The 19,897-nt window shown below is 37.0% G+C and overlaps 1 protein-coding gene across 1 annotated transcript in view; it reads left to right on the top strand.

The window, feature by feature from the left end:
- DPYD (dihydropyrimidine dehydrogenase) overlaps nucleotides 1–19,897 on the top strand; it is a 764,091-nt gene that overhangs the window by 647,489 nt on the left and 96,705 nt on the right. The window contains exon 20 of the mRNA XM_046645669.1: nucleotides 6,773–6,952. Coding sequence (XP_046501625.1) covers nucleotides 6,773–6,952 — 180 coding nt within the window. The remainder of the gene's footprint in view (nucleotides 1–6,772; nucleotides 6,953–19,897) is intronic.

The following is a 19,897-nucleotide window of genomic DNA, read 5'->3' as shown; positions in this document are numbered from 1 at the left end:
TATAAATATTTCTGACTTTTTTTTTTTGAGGAAGATTAGCCCTGAGCTAACGTCTGCCACCAATCCTCCTCTTTTAGCTGAGGAAGACTGGCCCCGAGCTAACATCCATGCCCATCTTCCTCTACTTTGTATGTGGGATGCCTACCACAGCATGGCTTGCCAAGCGGTGCCATGTCCGCACCAGGGATCAGAACCGGTGAACCCCGGGGAAGTGGAATGTGCGCGTTTAACTGCTGCAGCCCCGGGCTGGCCCAATTTCTGACTTTTTGACAGCATGCTTTGAAAACTATGAACACTATGTAAAGTATTGGGGATGTTTTGCATTGTTTCAACAGTTTAACCCTTTATCAAATAGATTAGTAAAGGCAGATTATAGAATTATTTTTTTCTTTTTCTGGCAAATCTTTAAGAATTAGATGAAGAATCCTTTTCATTCAGTGTTTCATCTGTGGATCGTGTTCATGGGAAAACTCTTGAACTCCTTCCAGTTACATAGGACTCTGTTATTAGTGTATTTTGGAATGTGATAAGCATTGCAGAACAATTTCCATTTTTGCTTAAATGTAGTCTCCAATACTCCTTTTACTAATGAATTTACTGTAACCTTGAGACTCCTTTGGACTTAAATTGTAAACATATATTTTTACTTGCGTATAGCCTGGTAGCACACATTTCTAAGACCTGGAGTGTAGTTTGTCCACTTGTGTGCTAAGAAATGAAAAGGGATAATTATGGTTGTGGGTTCATCTGAGTTGTGTCTAACAGTTCAAGATTCCAATTTAAAAGCCTTGTATATTTTAAAACATTCTTTGAAAGATGTGCTGCTTTTCTACACAAAAACGTGTGCCAGCCCTATGGGATTCTGCTTCTGTAGAACTCTTCTTTGCCAAATTATTGACCTGGGGTTAGTATTTTTAATCCAGTTCAGATTCTATTTGCTAGCTTCCTAGTAAATTGTCTTTTACGTTTCAAAGAAGTTGGTTTTTTCTTTAGAGGCAAAACTTTGCATTTTGACCTCTACTAGGCACTTTAAATCCTAGATAACCTGATAGTAACTATGAGGTTTAGTACCATTCTGTGTGTCTGAGCTTTATAACTTCCACAGCGCTTCCACTTACATGATGTAATTTAATCCTAACAACAATAAGTTAGATATTATCACCCACTTTTTTTCAGATTGGGAGGAGGGAGAGGAGATCAAGAGACTCAATGACTAGCCCCAGTCACACAGCTCAGTCATGTCTTCTGACAACAAGACCAAAGCTTTTTTTGAGATCATTACTTAATGCAAATAACAGTAAGGTCCATGACCTTCTTTTACTGCATTAAACCAAAAAAGTATTAGATTTCAAAAATTATATCCTGCCTAATTCATGTTCTAATGATTTATTCATATTATGAAATGTATTTTTGGTGCCAATCTAGCTTAATAAGTATGAGCTACTATTTTAAGCACTTAAATAATGTTGCCTTTTAGTTTTCTATGTGCTAAGTATTTGATCTCCGTTTTTAAGCAAACTTGCTCATACTTATGCAGCTCAAATGTAGTTTAACCCTGATTCTGCCTGACTCCTATGTGCATGCTCTTAACCTCCACGATCTACTACTTGGTGTGGCATAAAAACCACTAGATTGGACTTGAAGAAATAATTCAAGAGAATTATTTCTTCAAGTCCAATCTCTTTCCATTTTTAAAGTAAGAATATTACCCTCTCTCCTGCCTAACTCACAGACTTATTATGAGTATTTTAAAAAATAATACGTAAAAGAGATTTTTAAGATGTAAATCACCATAAACAGGTAATTTACTCCTAATGTGGTTAATCACATTTAATGAGAAATAATGAGAAAGGAATAGCACCCCACAACCCTCTAACACCTCCCAGGTATTTGTACTGTCGGTTTCCATAGGCTTAGAATAGCTGTGCCTGGCCCTAAAGTGGGAATTCAGGGCACTGTGTCAGACCTCTGGGGAGGACTATTTGGTGGCAGTGGGAACTTTATGTCACACCTCAAATCATGCTCTACAGGGAGCCACCACCTACTCAGCCCCTGCACAGGGCTGGTCCTGCTGAGAATCCAGGGGCCCCTATTTGAAACCGCTCACTACAGGGATGTTCACACTTATGGAAATAATTAATGGTGGCAATGATCCTTATAATGGCACCTGATGCCCTGCTGCGAAGAAAGATAAACCAGCCTTCACCATAAAGAACTTACAAATTATACTAAAGCAAACATGTTAACAGCTATTAAGAGTCCTAATCAGAGCTGTTAAACAAACAATTAAGAGATGTCATATAAAATAGACCCGTTTAGGAATAGTAGCTACATGTTTGGAGTTTTAAAAGGAACCATTTACCATTGAGATAGAGGTAAAGTCCTGAGTGGAGTGAAAGGTCAGGCAGGAACAAGGTACCTTTCTGAGCATCAAATCCTATGGACAAAGCTCTGTTCCCAGTGGTGTGCTTGCATCGTAAGATTAATTGTGGGTCTCATTACTATTTAATCAGAAAATTACTCCTGTCTCTTCAGACGTGACTTCTTATCATAAGTAGTTCAGGGCCTACACTGTACACTACACTACACTATAAAATGTACCGTTACAATCTAATAGTAAAAATCAGGAAGAAATTATTTGTCTGGAAGAAATTTACTTTGTAGACAGCATCTCAGGTTAAGATGAGATTCACGCCTACCAGTGCTTCAAACCTATTTTAAGTGCAGCCCAGCAGCACCAGTGCCACCTGGGAGCTTGTCACAAATGCAGGATCTTGGGCCTCACTCCAAACCTACAGAATCACAATCTGCATTTTAATAAGATCCTCAGATAATTTATATGTATAGTAAAGTTTTAAAAGAAAATATCAATGTACAAAGTTCCTACTACCAGAAATTCTCCCAGGAAAATAAATGTTTAATCTTACCAGAAAGTAAAAATTAAATTACTCACTTTGGAGAGGTATAGAAATAGGGTGGCGTTTGCTAAATTTATGATGAAACCTATCTGAAGTCGTCCCCTTTGGCACCTATGTCTAATGGTGGCTTCCAGGGTTTCCAGCATAGCACACCATCCCAGCTGTGTTCACTCACCATCTTATAGTCTCTCCTCCCTCTTTTGGTTTTGTGTCCTCTTCCATGCTCATTATAACTCCCAGTTATGTGGAATACTAACACTATAGAATAAAGAGCCCAGGAGAGGGTGGGAAAGAGAGTCTTCCTAGCCTTAGGCCCTACCATGTACTTGCATGGTTAAAATACTACTTTTTAAAAGTCTACATTTTGATCATTCCAACACCACTTGGCTGGGTCTACTGTATACAAATTGCGCCATGTTTGTGGATTAAGAGAATTAGTGGCTTTTGTATCTTCTTTTTGGAAAAATCAAGGATGACTGAGATTAAACTGTGCTACTTATACAGATTATGCGAAGTATCTAGGTTTCTGTCTTCTAGCACCAGGTTTTTACAACAGTCATGAACATCTCATAAACGACATGACATGACGTGATTTTCAAAATCTGATTTCTTACGTTCATATGGTGAACTATTTTAAGACTGTAGTAAAAGTATACCGATAAGCATATACTACAAAAAAATAGAATCTCACAGTGAACAAAGAGTAAAGCATCAGTTGACTTTTACAGTTAAAAAGAAAAATCCTGTGGAGGAAATTATAATGATATGCTTTATAATTGTTCTGGAAAAAACATCAACTCTAAGAAAGTTCTAACAGTCCTAATTAATGCTCAAATTCTTTCTCCAGAGAAACAGATTTTTTTTATGTAATGTAAATGGGCTTCATAGAAAATATTCTTGCCTGTATTTAATGGCTATTCGGTGTTCTTTCCTACATTGTAATAACATATGGCACTTCAAAATAGGAAATGAAGGGTTTTTTTGTTTCTGCTTTTTGGTTTTGGTTCATTGTTCTTACTCATAGTATACAAATAAGAAGGTAAATAAAATAGGAGGACATTGACAGTTTTTATCTAGCAGTATGAATTTTTCAAAACAATAGTTATATTTGAGTTGAAAATAATTTGATCATTTTCTTTTAAAATGGGTCGGTTCATGGGATAGTTGAAGGAAAAGATAGTTGTAGTTGCATTAAAACAGGTTTTCCTCTGTCAATGACTATATCTTAGTCACATTAGAGTGCATAGTCATGAATCCTGGCTCCACCACTTTCTAGCCAGGTGGCCTGGGACAAGTCATTTAATTTCTCTGAGACTCAGTCTCCTCATCTGTAAAGTAGGGCTAAAAATTAAACCTAATTCTTAGGGTTATTTTGAGGACTGAATGAGATTATACATTAAAAGATGTTTAACAAGATGCCTGGCCCATAATAAGAGCTCACTTCATGCTAGATATTACGTTGTTTTATTCTTGTCACACCATCATTCAGCCAATTTGGACAGAAATTTAATACATAGAAGTCATTGTGTCTTATTCTGAAAGGTAAAATGGCCACATCTCCCTAAAACGTAGCTATTCCCATCCTTTAAAAAATAAGATACAAAACCCTCCTGCCTATACGCCTAGCTCTCCTCTTTTTTTTACTGGAGCCAATCTTCTAAGAGCAGTCTGTCTCCATACCTTCAGTTCCTCAATCCGTATCCATTCCTCAACCTATGTGAAATGGCTTCTGCCCTGTTGTAGAACTTCTCTTCTATAAATGCAAATGTCGGTCAGTGTCTTTCTGATTGCTAAATCGAAGGATCGCTTTTCAGGTCTGATGTTATTGTCCTTGATTGCAGCACTTGAGATCTTTCTCAATGCTGTCTTGGATCTCTTCTGCTTAGTGTCCTTCATGATGTTTTTTAGCCTTGCTTTTCAGTGCCAGTGTTCCCAGAATTCCATACTTGGCCTTTTTTTACATACACATCATGAAATCACTACCACTTCTTGCTAAGAACTCATAGGTATATTTTTTTTCTGCCCTTTCTCTCCTCTGTCTACTTCTCATCTTCTTTTCTGGAACCCCTTTAGTGTGTTTTCAATAAATTCTCTCAACCAACCTAGCAACAGCTGGATATCAGATAGTATGCTAGGCACAAGGATTACAATAAAATTTGTTGAAGACCCAGAAGGTTTTAGGAGACCTTGAAATAGAATCTGATTTATTCTCCTGTTTTCAGGTATTTCCTCATTTTCGTTCATGTATGACACGATTTTTCTTCATTGGCTGCCATTGCCAGGAACTATGTTATATGCTAAGAGTTAACCTCTGGGAAAATGGAATAGAAATGAGTTCTGCTTTGCTTAATTTTTTAAAGAGTTTCCTCCTTTGGATTTATTTAGAATATACATGAGGAGAGATGTGGAGTTCTATATTGTAAATTTTGAATTTGAACTGATGGTGGGCCATCTGGGTGAAGAGGTCCTACTAGCCATTGTAAATGAGTCTCTGGAGTCTACACATAGTCCCCAAATTGGAGAGGTATCTTTGGAAATACTCATCCTGCAAGTGCTTATCTAAGCCCACATTCTTCAAGCTCTAACTCAAATCCCAACACAAATGCTCAAGTATAATTTTGTTGGAAGGATCCTAATTTCTCAGATTCAGCCTTCCATAATGCTGCAAATATTTTATTCTCTATTTTCTGACATATGGTCACTCAATTAAAAAAATCTCTGCTGAATTATCCATTCATTCAACATGTTTTTATTGACAGCAGAATAAGTGATAAACTCTGTGCTAGTTACTGGGTTGACCAAGATAAATGTAGGTTCTTCTCTTCTGAAGCTTCAGTCTGTTTGGGCAGTGAGCTGTCAATCAAATAAGCAGGCAATAGTTATAAGAAAATGTATGAGTAAAAGAAGGCCTTAACCTATGGTGGGCTCCTGGAGGCCTCCTTGAAGAAGTGATATTTACCATGAGACTGAGAAAGGACTGGTTGTTAGCCATGTGAAGAAGGGAAAGGCATTCTAGGCAGCAAGGTCTTCTGAAAGGTCTTAAGACAAAGAAAGAATGTGGTAAATTTGAGGAAAAGAGGAAAGAACTGTGTGATTGGAGTACAGTAAACAAAAAAAAGAACAACAGGAGATGAGGCTAAAGAGGTAGGCACGAGTAATGATGGCTGAGTTAACTGATAAACGGCACTCCAGCCCCAGATACAAGAACTATCTCCAGGCAGTACATCCTAAAGGAGGAAAATGAGAGAGTTAAAATGTCCTTTCTTATGTTGTGCTAAATTTGACTCCGGAATTTCAGCTGATTGAATGTAATTTTTGTGTGTGTGTGAGGAAGATTGTCCCTGACCTACATCTGTGCCAGTCTTCCTCTGTTTTGTGTGTGGGATGCCACCACAGCATGACTTGATGAGCAGTGTGTAGGTCTACGCCCGCGACCCCAACCCACGAACCCCAGGCTGCCAAACCAGAGCTCATGAACCATCCACTATGCCACTGGGCCGGCCCCTAATTGAATGTAATTTTAAACATACTGAGGTATACTGAGGTATACCAGGCATACGGTAAACTGCCCATATTTACAGTGTACAATCTGATATGTTTTGAAATGTGTATACACCTGTATGACCATCACCACATCAAGTTTATGGAAATTATTCATCATCCCTGAAAGTTTCCTTGTGCCCCTTTGCAGTCCCTCCCTCTCCACCACTCCCATTCCCAGACAATGATGGATACGTCATGCTTAGAAGAGTGCCTGGCACATAACATAAATTTTGTCGAATAAATGAAAAGTGAGTCCGTTTGGAGAATTAGCTCTTCGTTTGACATTTGTTTGGTTTCTCCATATTTTCTAGGTGTGCAGTGCTATTCAGAATCAGGATTTCACTGTGATCGAAGACTACTGCACTGGCCTCAAGGCCCTGCTTTATCTGAAAAGCATTGAAGAACTGCAAGACTGGGATGGACAGAGTCCGGCTACCGTGAGTCATCAGAAAGGGAAACCAGTTCCTCGGATTCCTGAACTCATAGGAAAGGTATGTGCTCACCTCTCCGGTGTTGTCCTTGAGAACTCTGCATCGGTCTCTTTCTGTTTCACTTCTTGTTTGCTCTCCAACCATCTCACTCACAGAGGAGACACAGTGCCTGTTGGATGTGATTTCTGCAGTGGAATCATTCTGAAGGAGGCTTGATTACGGCTATGTGATAGGTCTGCGAGTTACATTTTTATAAAACCTGTATAACACAAGGTCATATAAAAGAGAAAGATTGAAGTCTGTAGTGTAAATTGCCTCCAAATTCTTGCATACTGTGGTGATGACTGGCATTCTTTCCAGTGGGAGGCTGGAGATTTCTTTATTCTTTAACAAGCTCCGGAAATTATAACATTACCTTTCTATTTTCAAGACAATCAAATCACTGAAGCTCTGAATAATATGATGAAGTTTTTAAAATTAAAATCTAATCAGTATCTTTTGTAACTACTTCTGCTATGTGGTTAAACCTGGGCTCAAAAGGTTATGTCCCAACTTTCTCACTAACTGCTATTTTCAGAGAAATATATACTACATTTACATTTTGTATAATACAGTGATTTTAGCAAATCTTTTCTAAAACAACATTCAGAATTTTGCCTTTGTGTTTCCTTTGTATTATTCTAAATAGACAACCATTGTCAGAAGACGTTTCTTGAGTCCTGAATGAGGGGAGGAAAAAATTATAATTCTTAGTCTTTTCAGCTTGTCACTACATCAATAATTAACTTTAAAAAAAGAGAGGCAAGTATAAAAAGATTCTTTAAGGAAGCATTTAATAATTCAAATGAATCTTAACTTGAAACAGGTCACATGAAAAAGAATAGAAAACCAAAACCCTGGGTACTGTGCCTTGGATGGGAGGGTTAGGGACTCAGAAAGAAGAAAGAAACATCTTATAACTGACTTGTATTTGGCTAGTTTTGATGGAAAATATCACTGTTCCTTTCCTAACAGATAGCCAAAAGTAAGGGCTTCTTGAAGAATAATATGTATGATTGCAAGTCTGGTATGAAAAACAAAAGGGAGAAAGAAATAAAATCTTACAGTGTGGATTCCAGGAAAATATCGTGATGAATGACTCCATGAGTGGCAATCAAACAGAAAGGCTGGGTGACATTAATATTTATAATATTGTAATTAGCAACACTGTGCCTAAGCAGCCTTATTAGTTAACTAATCATATTATCATAAACTGAGTCTGCAGTATTTAGACAGTGTGTGGTCTTGCCTTTATCAATGGCTATCAATATCCTAAGGTTGTTCATAACTAAAACAAAAATTCACAAATAACTTTACAGTCATTCAATGTAAATATCTCAATTGTTTCTGACGTGATAGTTTTGATAGTTTATGACCATCTATAAAAGCATTGTCTCAAATTTGAGTGGTTGCCATGCAAGCTCAAATGTAAGTAGCTGCATTATGCTGTGCCATTTTGTCTTTAAAGGACTTCCACACTCATTTAAAAACTTACGTATTCAAATAAAAGATGGATGATGATGGAGACACTTGTGTCAATGACATAAGTGGAAATTGATTTTCTGATAGTTTGAATCTAGATTCAGACTTTATTTTGGTAAGCCTAGCCTTCCTCAAAATCATAAGTGTGATATTCAGCATTATCATTTGTTTTTAAAAAAAAGATTTTTGCCTACGTTATTACATTAGCAATTCATTTCCCAACACTAAGTTGAGGAACAAGCAGATGGTCTGGTAATAGATCTATGCACCTGGATTCTCTGGTGTGGGCTGACATGACTACAACAATAGGTGACTATCCCCTTTAGGTTAATATCCCTGATACTGAATCAGAGCACTCTGGACCCAAGGTGCAGGTGGCTTCTTAATTGTTCCTTCCTAGTGCTGCTGGTGTGTATGTGTGTGTGTGTGTCTTTGAAAACAACTCATATTATACTCTCATTAACTACAGAACAAGATGCTGCTTCTTACATTGTTTTCATGCTATCGGGAAAACAAGAAAAGACGTAGACCCTTTTTAGAAAGATCCACTAGAAGTAGCTGGCTTCTTTAGACAGGAAAGATTTGTTTGGAAAGTACAATTGTTACTCTACTTAATCTTTCACTCAGAGGTCAGGCTAAAATAAATTAGAGTCGAAATTTAGAAGAAACCAATTACAATTCAGTGTTTGAAGATAGAGAGAAAATGAGACTTTAGTCATGGAAACAAGGATTTGGTCAAATTAGTAATGTTATCTTTCAAGTAATTAGTATATTTAATATACTCTTCCTATGTATACCTCACTTATTAATTAATTAAATTTCCCAAACAATGTTTCTTCAGGGGGCTTTGGAAGGGCAAGAAATCAGGCATTTATAGTTTGCTCTGGTCTTATGGTGCAAGTTGTATACATCTGTGCCTGCAGGTAAGAGAGCAAATCCCACAGAAGAGCAGTCACCAGCTTTGCCATGCCACAGACCTCTTGATCTCAAATTATTGGTGCTTAAAAACCACGTGGCATGCTTGGAGGCCCACTCGCAGAGATCCTGATTCAGTTGGGCAAAAATGAGTCCAAGAATCTGTGTTTTAATGTTGTGATTCTGATGGATGGATCCAAGGATCCACATTGCCAAAAGGAATACAGAAGGTAGCAGCAGCAGAATATAGTCAGAGACTGAGAAGTTAGCAGTGAACACAACACAAGCTTCTCTTGGTGAAGGAAGCTGGCAATAAATGAGTTTGAGCTGGAAGAGAAAAGAAACAGAAAGAGAGTGAGGAGAGGAAATCCAGACATGCAACACACTGGGTTCTTAACAGGCAAAGGTTGAAAATTCCCAGTGAGGAACCAGGGGCAGGGAATTAGGGAGCAGTTGGGTCAAAGACAGGTAAGTAAAAAGAATTGTGAGGACAGAGACACTTCACTAGCAAAGATGTGACATCCAGAGTCCGTGCAGACTGTCAGCAATGAGGAAATCTGGGAGGATGAGGAAGCAGCGACTATTCACAGTATCGTGAGGAAGGAAGGGACTCAGTAGGAAAACACCCTGTTATTTTTTACTAAATTATCTTAATCCCTCTTTCTCCCTGGCAAAAACCTAGGCAACTCAATAAAAGTCAAGTGATTGCTTGCTGCGTACAGGACAGTGGTTACTAGCAGAGTTTACAGTAAGACTGTTAGGTGTACATGATGCTTCATTACTTACTAGCCAGGCAACTTAGGCAAGTTAATTAATCTCTCTAAATCTATTTTTAAGACTATGAAATGAAGATAGTCACAGTTCAAGTCCACCATCCGTCATTAACCATTCTGAAATCCAAAAAGCCCTGAAACCAAATGTTTCGCATAACTCATTTGGCAGCAAACCTGGCCTCAACTGATGTGAGGCTCTTTATAGTCTTTATTTATTCCTCTTCGAGCGAACATTTAAATGTTTACTGCAGCGAGCCTAATGTGTTTGATTCCAGGCTGCTACCCCCCACCTTGCTGGGAGTGTTAGGTAAAATGTGGTGTATGCACCATTTTACTTTTCCAAAGTCCAAAAAACAACTCTGAATTCTGAGATGCATTTGGCCCCGAGAATTTCAGATAAGGCTTGTAAAGAACACTTAAATCAGAATATAACAGCAATTACACCTTTATCCACAAGTTCTCCTTTAGTGTTTGAGGCAAAGTATATATTTCAGTGATATTAGAAAATAAAATATTCATATTTGATACTTTTAGGTGTAGCAAGTAAGAATTATGTTGAGATTATTTGCTTGAGAAACATGAAAGAAGTTGGATGCTTCAATATTAGAATAGAAAATTGTGCAATCAGAAAGCAGAGAAGAAAACGACTTCACTTTTCTGTGCTTGGAATGAAAGCAGGATTCCTAAGCTAAGGCTCTTGCCTTCCTAAGCACGGGGAAACAACACAGGCCAAGGCTACTGATCGCTGAGAGTCTGCATGCATTTTCACATGCTGCTTCCTATATCTGGAAGGTCTTTCCAGTTTACTGAAGTGAAATTCTCAAGCATCTCCTTTCTTTGAGTTATTCTCTGACCTCTACACCAGAATTAATTTCTCCTTCTCTTCTTCAACCTCTGTTGCAACAGGTGTCACATAACATTTGAAGTTTTACGTGTCTGTTTCCTCCACTAGACCGCAAGCTCACTCATTTTATTCTTCTTTGCATCCCAACTCCTTGGATACCCAGTGATCCACAGTAAGGGCTTAATAAATGCTGCTTAAATAAGTAAATGAATGAATAAATGAATGTTGTAAGAAAATGACTAACTGGTAGCATTAAAATTAGTGGTGATTTGACTTGTCAAGCCATTCCTTTTCCCATTGCATCGGAAATGAAAAGAATGTAAAAGGAAAAGGATAACTTTGAATTTGAAGTCCCTTTTTGTGCTTGAGTCTAGTTTGGTAGAACAAGATGGAAAGAAGCCAGAGTGGAAAGAGTGAGGTAGGCAGGTGAGCAACCTTTATCCCTTCTTTGCTAGGCAGTGTTCCTAGATAATAAGCTTCTTGAGGGCCTAGAACACACACTGTGTGCCAGTGCCTGATGCAACATCTATCCTGTAGGACCAACAGCATGGTAGCTGAATTGCTGAATGAATATATTGATCAATCACTCATTTGTTTTAAGATCTATCTTAAATGGCACTTCCTTTGTGAACCCACCTATGACCCTGTTTCTCTCCCTCCAGGAAAGTTGAGTCATTCTTTTCTCTGTTACACTATAACCCTTTGTTCATATAACTAGAGTGCAGTTATGACATTATCTTGTAGTTGTATGTCTTCTTGTCCATTACTGAGCTCATTATCAGCATCTTGAAAACACAGATCATGTCTTACTTATACTTACTTGAATTTTCAAGCACCTACCACAATGCTACATGTTTATAGAATTAAACAGCACAAGCTATATGTGGTGTCCTTCTTTAGAAGGAAAAAGAAAGCCAATTTATCAGTAAAATTCCAGCCAGGCCCTTTCAAGAACAGCAGTTGTTTCAGAAGAAAACAGTAAATGTGCCAAGTTACTTTCAGTAGGTATTAAAATATGATGAAATACATATCATTGATATTAAGTGAACATAATCTGTGCTCATTAAAAAGCTTTCATTAGGATAAAATGAGGAAAACTGTCCTGGTGCTTGTATAGCAACTCCTAAAACAAGGCTTTGTTTTGATGATAGAAAACAAAATGGGTTCATACATATGACCAGATGCATGATGCTCTTGTTATTTTAAAGCCAAGGTAATAGGATTATATAAAGCCATGGTTATCTAGTTGTGGTGATCTTATATGTAGATGTCTATTTATTTGTTTGTTTCTGGCATGTTATCCACTATAGAGAACAAAGAAGTGTTCAAGACAAATATGTAATGTCATGAGCATGAGCATTACAAAAGGCCTAACAGTAAGAGTCTGAGAAGAGGAGAGTGATATCTCCTATTTACCACAACTTTAAATGTTTTATGTCTTCCATGCTATTTATATTGTCATGCTTTTAATTTCTCTAAATTGAGATACAATTTACATAAAGAAAGAATACACTGGTCTTAAATGAACCATTTGATGAGTTTTGACAAATGCATACACCCATGAAATCCTTACTTCTATCAAGATATAGAATATTGCCAACACCTCAGAAAATTCCCTTCTGCACTTTCCCAGCCATTATCTGTCCCTCCTCCCCAGCACCAGAAGCAAACACAGTCTAGTTTCTATCTGCATAGATTATTTTGCTCATATTCTTTAGCATCATATAATTAGAATTCTGCAGAATGTACTTTTTTTGTGTGTGGTTACTTTCACTCAGCTCAATGTTTTGGAGATTCATCCATGTTGTTGTGGCTGTTAAGTAATTCATTTCTTTTTATTGGTAAATGATATTCTATTGCATAAATGTACTGCAATTTAATTATTCATCCAAAGTGACATTTGAGCTATTTTCACTTTTCAAATATTATAAATATATCTGAAATAAATATTCAGGCATAAGTGTTTTTGTGAGCACATTTTCATTTGTCTTGAGTAATTCCTAGGAGTGTAATATCTGGATCATAAGGTGATGTATAAGCCTTATAAGAAACTTACAGACTTCAAAAGTGGTTATACCATTTTACATCCTACCAACTGGAAATGGGTGTTTCAGTTCTTCCACATTCCAGACAACATTTAGTATTCTCAGTTTGTTTAATTTTAGCCATTTTAGTACATGTATGTTGATATCTCATTGTGATTTTAATTTTCATTTCCCTGAAAACTAATGATGCTAAACACTTCTTCATGTCCTTATTGGCCATCCATATATTTTCTTCCGTGAAGTATCTATTAAAATCCTTTGCCCATTTCAAAATTTGGTTTACTTTTTATTGAATTTTAGGAGTTCTTTATAAATTCTGGGTACAAATCTTTAGATGCAGAAAAAGCATTTTACCAAATCCAGCATCCACTCATAATAAAAACCCTAGACAATCTAGTAATAGAAGGAAACTTCCTCAATCTGATACAGGGCATCTACAAAAATTCTACAGCTTGCATCATACTTAATCATGAAAAAATAAATTTTTTCTCCTAAGATCAAGAACTAGGCATGAATGTCCACTCTCACCACTTCTATCCAGTGATGTATTAGAGGTCCTAACTAGTGCAATAAGAACATAAAAAGAAATAAATGGCATCCAGACTGGAAACAAAGAACTGAAATTGTCTTTATTTGCACATGGTAATTTTATGTACGTAGGAAATCCTAAAGAACCTATAAAAATACTGTTAAAATCAATGTGAACTTAGCAAAGTTTCACGATACAAATATAATACACAAAAGTCAGTTGTATTTCTATACGAACAGTGGGAACAATGAACAATCAGAAAACTAAATTTTAAAATACCATTTACAATAGTATTTAAAACCATGAAATACTTCAGAGCAAATTAAAGTATATGCACTATCCACACACTGAAAACTACAAAGGGTTGCTGAGAAAAATTAATGAAGAATAATCAATGAAGAGATATGTTAAGATGTCAGTTTTCTCCAAATTGATCTGTAGATATATCACCATCCAAATCAAAATCCCAACACATGTTTTTGTAGAAGTTGACAAGCTGATTATAAAATTTACGTTGGAATTCAAAGGAGCTAGAATAGCCAAAACAATCTTGAAAAAGAAGAACAAAGTTAGAAGACTTTAACTATCTGCCTTCAAGACTTTCTATAAATCTACAGTAATCAAGTGAGTATGTTTTAGTGTCCAGATAGACAAACAAATCAATGGAAGACATAGAAGGTCCAGAAATAGACCTGCACATATATGCGTAATTGATTTTTGACAAGGGTGCCAAAGCAATCCAATGAAGACAGGAAAATCCTCTCAATATATGGTGCTGGAATTAATGGACACCCACATATGTGTATTTAAAAAATGGACCTCATACTTTTCTCACACAAGACACAAAAGTAATTTTAAATATACATAGATATAAAAGTAAAAAGGTAAGGCTATAAAATTTTCAAAGAAAGCATAAGTAAGTATCTTCGTGACAGTGGGATAAGGAAAAATTTCTTAGATAGGATACAAAAAGCCCTAACCGGTTATGCAAGAGAAAAATTGATGTCACACTTCATTGAAATTAACTTCTCATCAAAGACAGAGTTAAGGAAATGAAAATTCAAGTCACAGAATGGGAGAAAATAGCCATAATACTCATATCTCATGAAGAACTTGTGGCCAGAATAAATATATATAGTACTTTATAAGTATAAACTGGAATAATTTGAAATAATTTAATCTTATCAACAAGTATGTGGAATCTTACAGTGAAAAATCCATAGTGAAGAGCCTAGCCATAGGATCTTGAAGCTAACTCCTGTCCATCTACGATAACCGTTTTTTGCTCCTTTCTCTAATCACCACCTTCAGAGCTAGCCCAGAAAAGAGGGAGTGAGGGAGATGAAAACCATTTTCCTTCAAGTTCATCTTATGGCCCAGTACTTGTCCACGTTATTTTCTCCCATTGCAGCTTTGTCCCTGCAGTTATTCTCCCTGGGGTTGCCAGTTGGATACATTATGTTGTTAGAAAAGTTCCAAATGACATATTACATTTCCATCAGTTGCTTGGGTAGTGATTGAAGTAGAAAGCAGTATTATTGAGGTCACTTTCTATGACTGTAGCCAGATTGCATAAGGCTAAATATTTTTGATTGTTTTAGTTTATTTCATAGAACATGGCAAAAAAAACCCCAAAAAACCACAAAACACCAGCTCCTGGAAGTTCAAACCTTCCAAAATTACCAAATCAGAGTCTACTGCATAGATATTATCTACATCTTATCTACAGCTCTAAATATCATCAAATGGCATGAGTAGTATCTTAGGTAGAATGCTGAAATACCGTGTCCTTTAAGAATGAGTCAGACACCTGTTTATAAATGGTGATTATTTGTACTTAGAAGGAAAGAAGTGTTGGACAAGATTTGATAGCCCCCCTCCTGTAGTTCTGAGCGTCTGAACATCTCATTAATGTATAATGATCCCACAAAGAAGTCAGTGTGCTATAGTGAGAAGAACACATTGTTTGGAGTCTAGTAGGTCTGAGTTTGAAGCCAGGCTCAATGTCTTACTACTGGGTGAACTTGGGCCAGCTACATGAATCCCACAATCCTCCATTTCTGTAATGGCAGATTGAGATAATCATACCTATTTCACAGCTGCTTCATCAAGATTAGAAATCATATATGCAAAGTGCATAGCACATAGCGGGCGTTCAATACGTGGCAGTTATTGTTATAATTAATTTTAACAGATAGACAGATATATTGGGGTAATATGATATGTGATAAATGCATATACAAAATATATAGATGATATTAGGGTAAACATGAACATTTGAGCAATAAGTTGATTTCTTCTATCTTTTGTGTAGATTTTTCAGCTGATACTTACACATTATTTTTATACTTTCTCTTGGCCTTTTATTGATAACATGATCTCACTAGCTTAGCTTTATTTGATCTGGTCAAAAGCTAGCATCTTTGTCCTTTGAACCACGCTCTTTCACAAAAAAAGCTTCTAAACAATTCAGAAATGTTCACTTTCCAGGTAAAATGGAGATAAATTTGTTAATTCAGAGTTTGGGTGGTAAACTGGCATGAGTGGTCCATCACTGGACCACTAGGTAGAAAATAGGTAGAAAGGAGGGGCCTACTGCTGTTGCCAAATCAGAGTAACAATATCAGAATTTAACATGAACCATTAGAACAGGTGCTGGTAGATGTCTTCCGTGTTATATAAAGAGGTGGTTTTGCATTGCTTATAGCCAGAATAGTTTATGCCTTTATATGCCTTCTCAGCTTGGTTTCTCTCCCATCTCAGGGGTAAGTAGATTCATTTCACAAGGAAGATCTGATCAGTTGGTAGCAACTACCTGGGAGTGCTATGTAGAGGAGAATTATAACTTAAAGCCAAGCCCATCAGAAGTGTGCAGTTGATTGGCAATGCCTGAATGAGCTTGGACACAGGACTAGACATTGCAAAATGTGGCTCTCTACTTCCCTGAGTGTGGAACACCAACAGCTTGCCTGGTCTAGGAATCCGGGCAGCAATGAGCTTTTGGATTTATAACAGCTGAAATTGCCTCATTGTGGTCTACCATTCTATGCCTGAAATAAAATGTAAACTATACAACATTTTTGCTGTGTTGCCAGCGTCCCATCATGCTTTACCTTCATCCCATGCTTTTAAAAATTATGATTCCCTATTTCTCCTCACTCTTAAAATTGGTATCTAATTGCCAAGCACAAATGCAATTATTTCCTTTGTCACTTTCATGAAAGTAAGTGGTTAAGTATAATTCCTCATACTTCATCAAATATACTACTTTAATCAGAATGCACCTTATTAATATTAATTATATACTTAGAACTTGTGTAAAAGTGCTTTTCATCTTCAGCACAACTTACCCACATTAATTCTGACGTTACTTTTAAACCAGGGAAAAAGATTAGGATTTCTCTTTTTCTGGGTGGGGATTGAGGATTTACAAAGAAATGGTTACTATAGCATATAAGATAGAATTTGAATTCAAATACTATCCTTGAACTAATCCCCTATCCTTTCTCCTAGGAACTCTACAAAATCAGTGGACATTTATTGCAAACCAGTTAGCTTTGTTCCTAATCTTGATTTCATGAAATAAGGCAAAATATCTCTCTGTAATTCTGAGCTATACCCCTGAGAGTCTCACTGAGAAAAAATGTGTTTGTTATATCTCTGTTTAAGCCCATCTGCCTACTTAAATAAAGGGAGTATTAGATAAAAGATACAATTTTCTGGTAATTAAAGCAGTCATTTTGATCATGTAAAGAGTCACCAGAAATTCTAATTATATTCAGCTTTATGCCAATTTGTCCTAATCGAAGATTTGAGAAAAAAAATTAAATGTCTACCATTTGAAATTAAAAAGGGGATCTGACTTGCAAAAAGAAAAATCAAACAAAACAAACCATAGGAGGTTTTTGTTTTTGTCTTGTTTTTGTTTTCAGCTTATATGGATCGTAACTGATTGAACAGCTTTACCAAAAACCTAGAAGCTTAGGAAGGATAGGCCGAGACATCTTCAGTTGCACTGAATAATTGGTAATCTCATAGTTAACCAAATCAGTTTAGATTTCCAGATGAAATATCATCCCCTTTCCTCTTCTCCTTAGAATCCTGATTACTCTGTTTGGTTGTCTAAATTGATCTAGTTAACCACCCAACTTCTCAATATCCCCTCTATTTTCTGCTGTATAGATTTTGGAAAACAATCTTATTAGTATCTCAAATCTGTACTCTATAATAGTCTGTGCTTCATGGTCACAGGTGACCCCTAGAAATGTGTTTGAGAAGATGTTACTACAACCTGTGCAGAGAATGTGACTAATGCTGCACAGAGATCCTTTGACTTGCAGCTTTAGGCACTATTTGTGAAGTTGCCTCATAGACTGGAAGTGCCCTGAAGCCCTCGCTCCCAGCCCCCCACAGCATGCTGGCAGGTCTGCTGTGAGTTGTTCCCAGCAAACCATGTCAAGATCATGCCTTTTGAAGATTTGTTGCCACACATTTTGCCACACACAAAGCATTTTGCTTGTCTTCCCTACTTATAAATATTATCCCATTTCATCTCAACCTATGGAACCTTCTCTAGATTCTCTGCTGGCAGTTATTCTCTGCGTGGGACCAGTCCAACAGAGCTGTAGAATATCACCCATCATTTCAGGACTATCAAGTTGGTCATCTTTTAGAAGCTAAATGTTGCCAAGTCTTTCTTTCCATTTAATGCAGGGCTCAAGTGAAACTAATAAAAGTAAATATATGGCATTTGTGGTAATCCACGCTTCCTAGGAAAACAGAATTATTCCAGTTCTACTATATACAATTTTCATTGATATATAGAAGAAGCCTGCAAGATTATTCTACTCTGTTCATGCCTTTGGTGTTTGTAGTAGGCATGGGTGATGCTCACTAATACTTCCTAGTTCTATAGCAGTAAACCTCCATGCCTCTTGGATGGTCCCTAAAACTAGGTGACTTGCTCTAGTCAATGAAATGTGTGTGAAGTATGGTATGTGATTATGAGCGGAAACATTTAAGACCTGGCATTTGGTTATCCATATTCCTATCCTTTGACACAGCAAACACTGAAGTCTCATGTTGAGAAGGTAGCAACATGAAATGGATGGCCTAGATTGCTGAGACACCACATATAGGACATCCAGAAACATAATAGACTTTTTTGGAGCGAGAGATCAACTTTTATTGTGTTAAGTCACTGAGATTTTGGGATTGATTGTTGCCGCAGTACAACCAACCGGTGAGGATTAATACAGAATTCCAAATAACGTGTAGCTATTGCCAGAGGGATTGACAGCTCTGTTGCCCATTGAAAAATTGTAAAATGGAAGAGTTCATCTTTAGCGATCTTCACTTCCCTTTCTGCACCTCTTCCCACATGCTGGCAGCCAGTACCATATGCAGTTGCCCATTATGTGGTTCCAACCTGTGTCTGATCTATTGGCAAAGTGCCTAAAGATACCTGATAGCCTTTTTTACAAACCATACATACATCAAAACATTTATTCCTGCATCATACCTAGTTTTAAATAAGTTATTGTGAAGATACCCAACAACTGGCCTAATCCAACTGAGGAGACAGCAGAGTGTGTACCTTACGCACAGCTGCTTTCTTGTTAGTGGTGAGGCCTTGGGCAACTTAGATACTTTCTCTTAGCCACCATTTCCTCATCCTCAAACTTGGAATAATAATATGCATCTCATAGGATTGTTGAGAGAAATAAGTAATAGGGTCTGAATTTCTTCTTCCTTTCATAGGTCAGGTTCTATAAAACATTGTCTCTACTCACTGTCTCTCATTCCTTATTTGCTTTTCTATCTTCAACACATCAAAATTGGATTTCTACCCATCCCCATCCCCAAAAATCACTAAAACTGTTCTTGTTAAAGTTAGTGATTTAGTGATCACTAAATCCAGTAATTTCCCCATTATTTACTTTACTAGATCTTCTTACATTCAACCATTGACCACTCCTTTATATTTGAAATTTCTTTGATTTTTGAATACTCTTCTCCTGGTTTCTCCTTTACTTTCTATCAAGCAAACAATTTTAGCACCTGGTATGTGTCAGGCATTATAGAGGCAAATAAGAGTAACATAACTCTGCCTTTCCTTAAAAGAATCACAGGCTAGTGTGGAAAGTAGACGATTAAAGAGTTATTTATAATATAGTGTGATAATTACAGTGATTAGAGGTATGCACAGGATAGCAGGGGTGGTGGGGATTTTGAGAATGTTTTCCAGTATAATCTGAAACTTAAGCTCTAGTGAGTGTAGGAAGAATACCCCAGGCTAAGGCAGAGAGCATGGCAAAAGCCTGGGGGTGAACAATATTTCCGTGTTAAAGAGAATCTTTCTGGACTTAATCTTTGAGG

This window comes from Equus quagga, chromosome 18, assembly GCF_021613505.1.
Source record: "Equus quagga isolate Etosha38 chromosome 18, UCLA_HA_Equagga_1.0, whole genome shotgun sequence".
In the NCBI taxonomy this organism is placed as follows: domain Eukaryota; kingdom Metazoa; phylum Chordata; class Mammalia; order Perissodactyla; family Equidae; genus Equus; species Equus quagga.
Note: the sequence above shows the minus strand (reverse complement) of the source record. Positions and strands in the feature narration are given on the sequence as shown.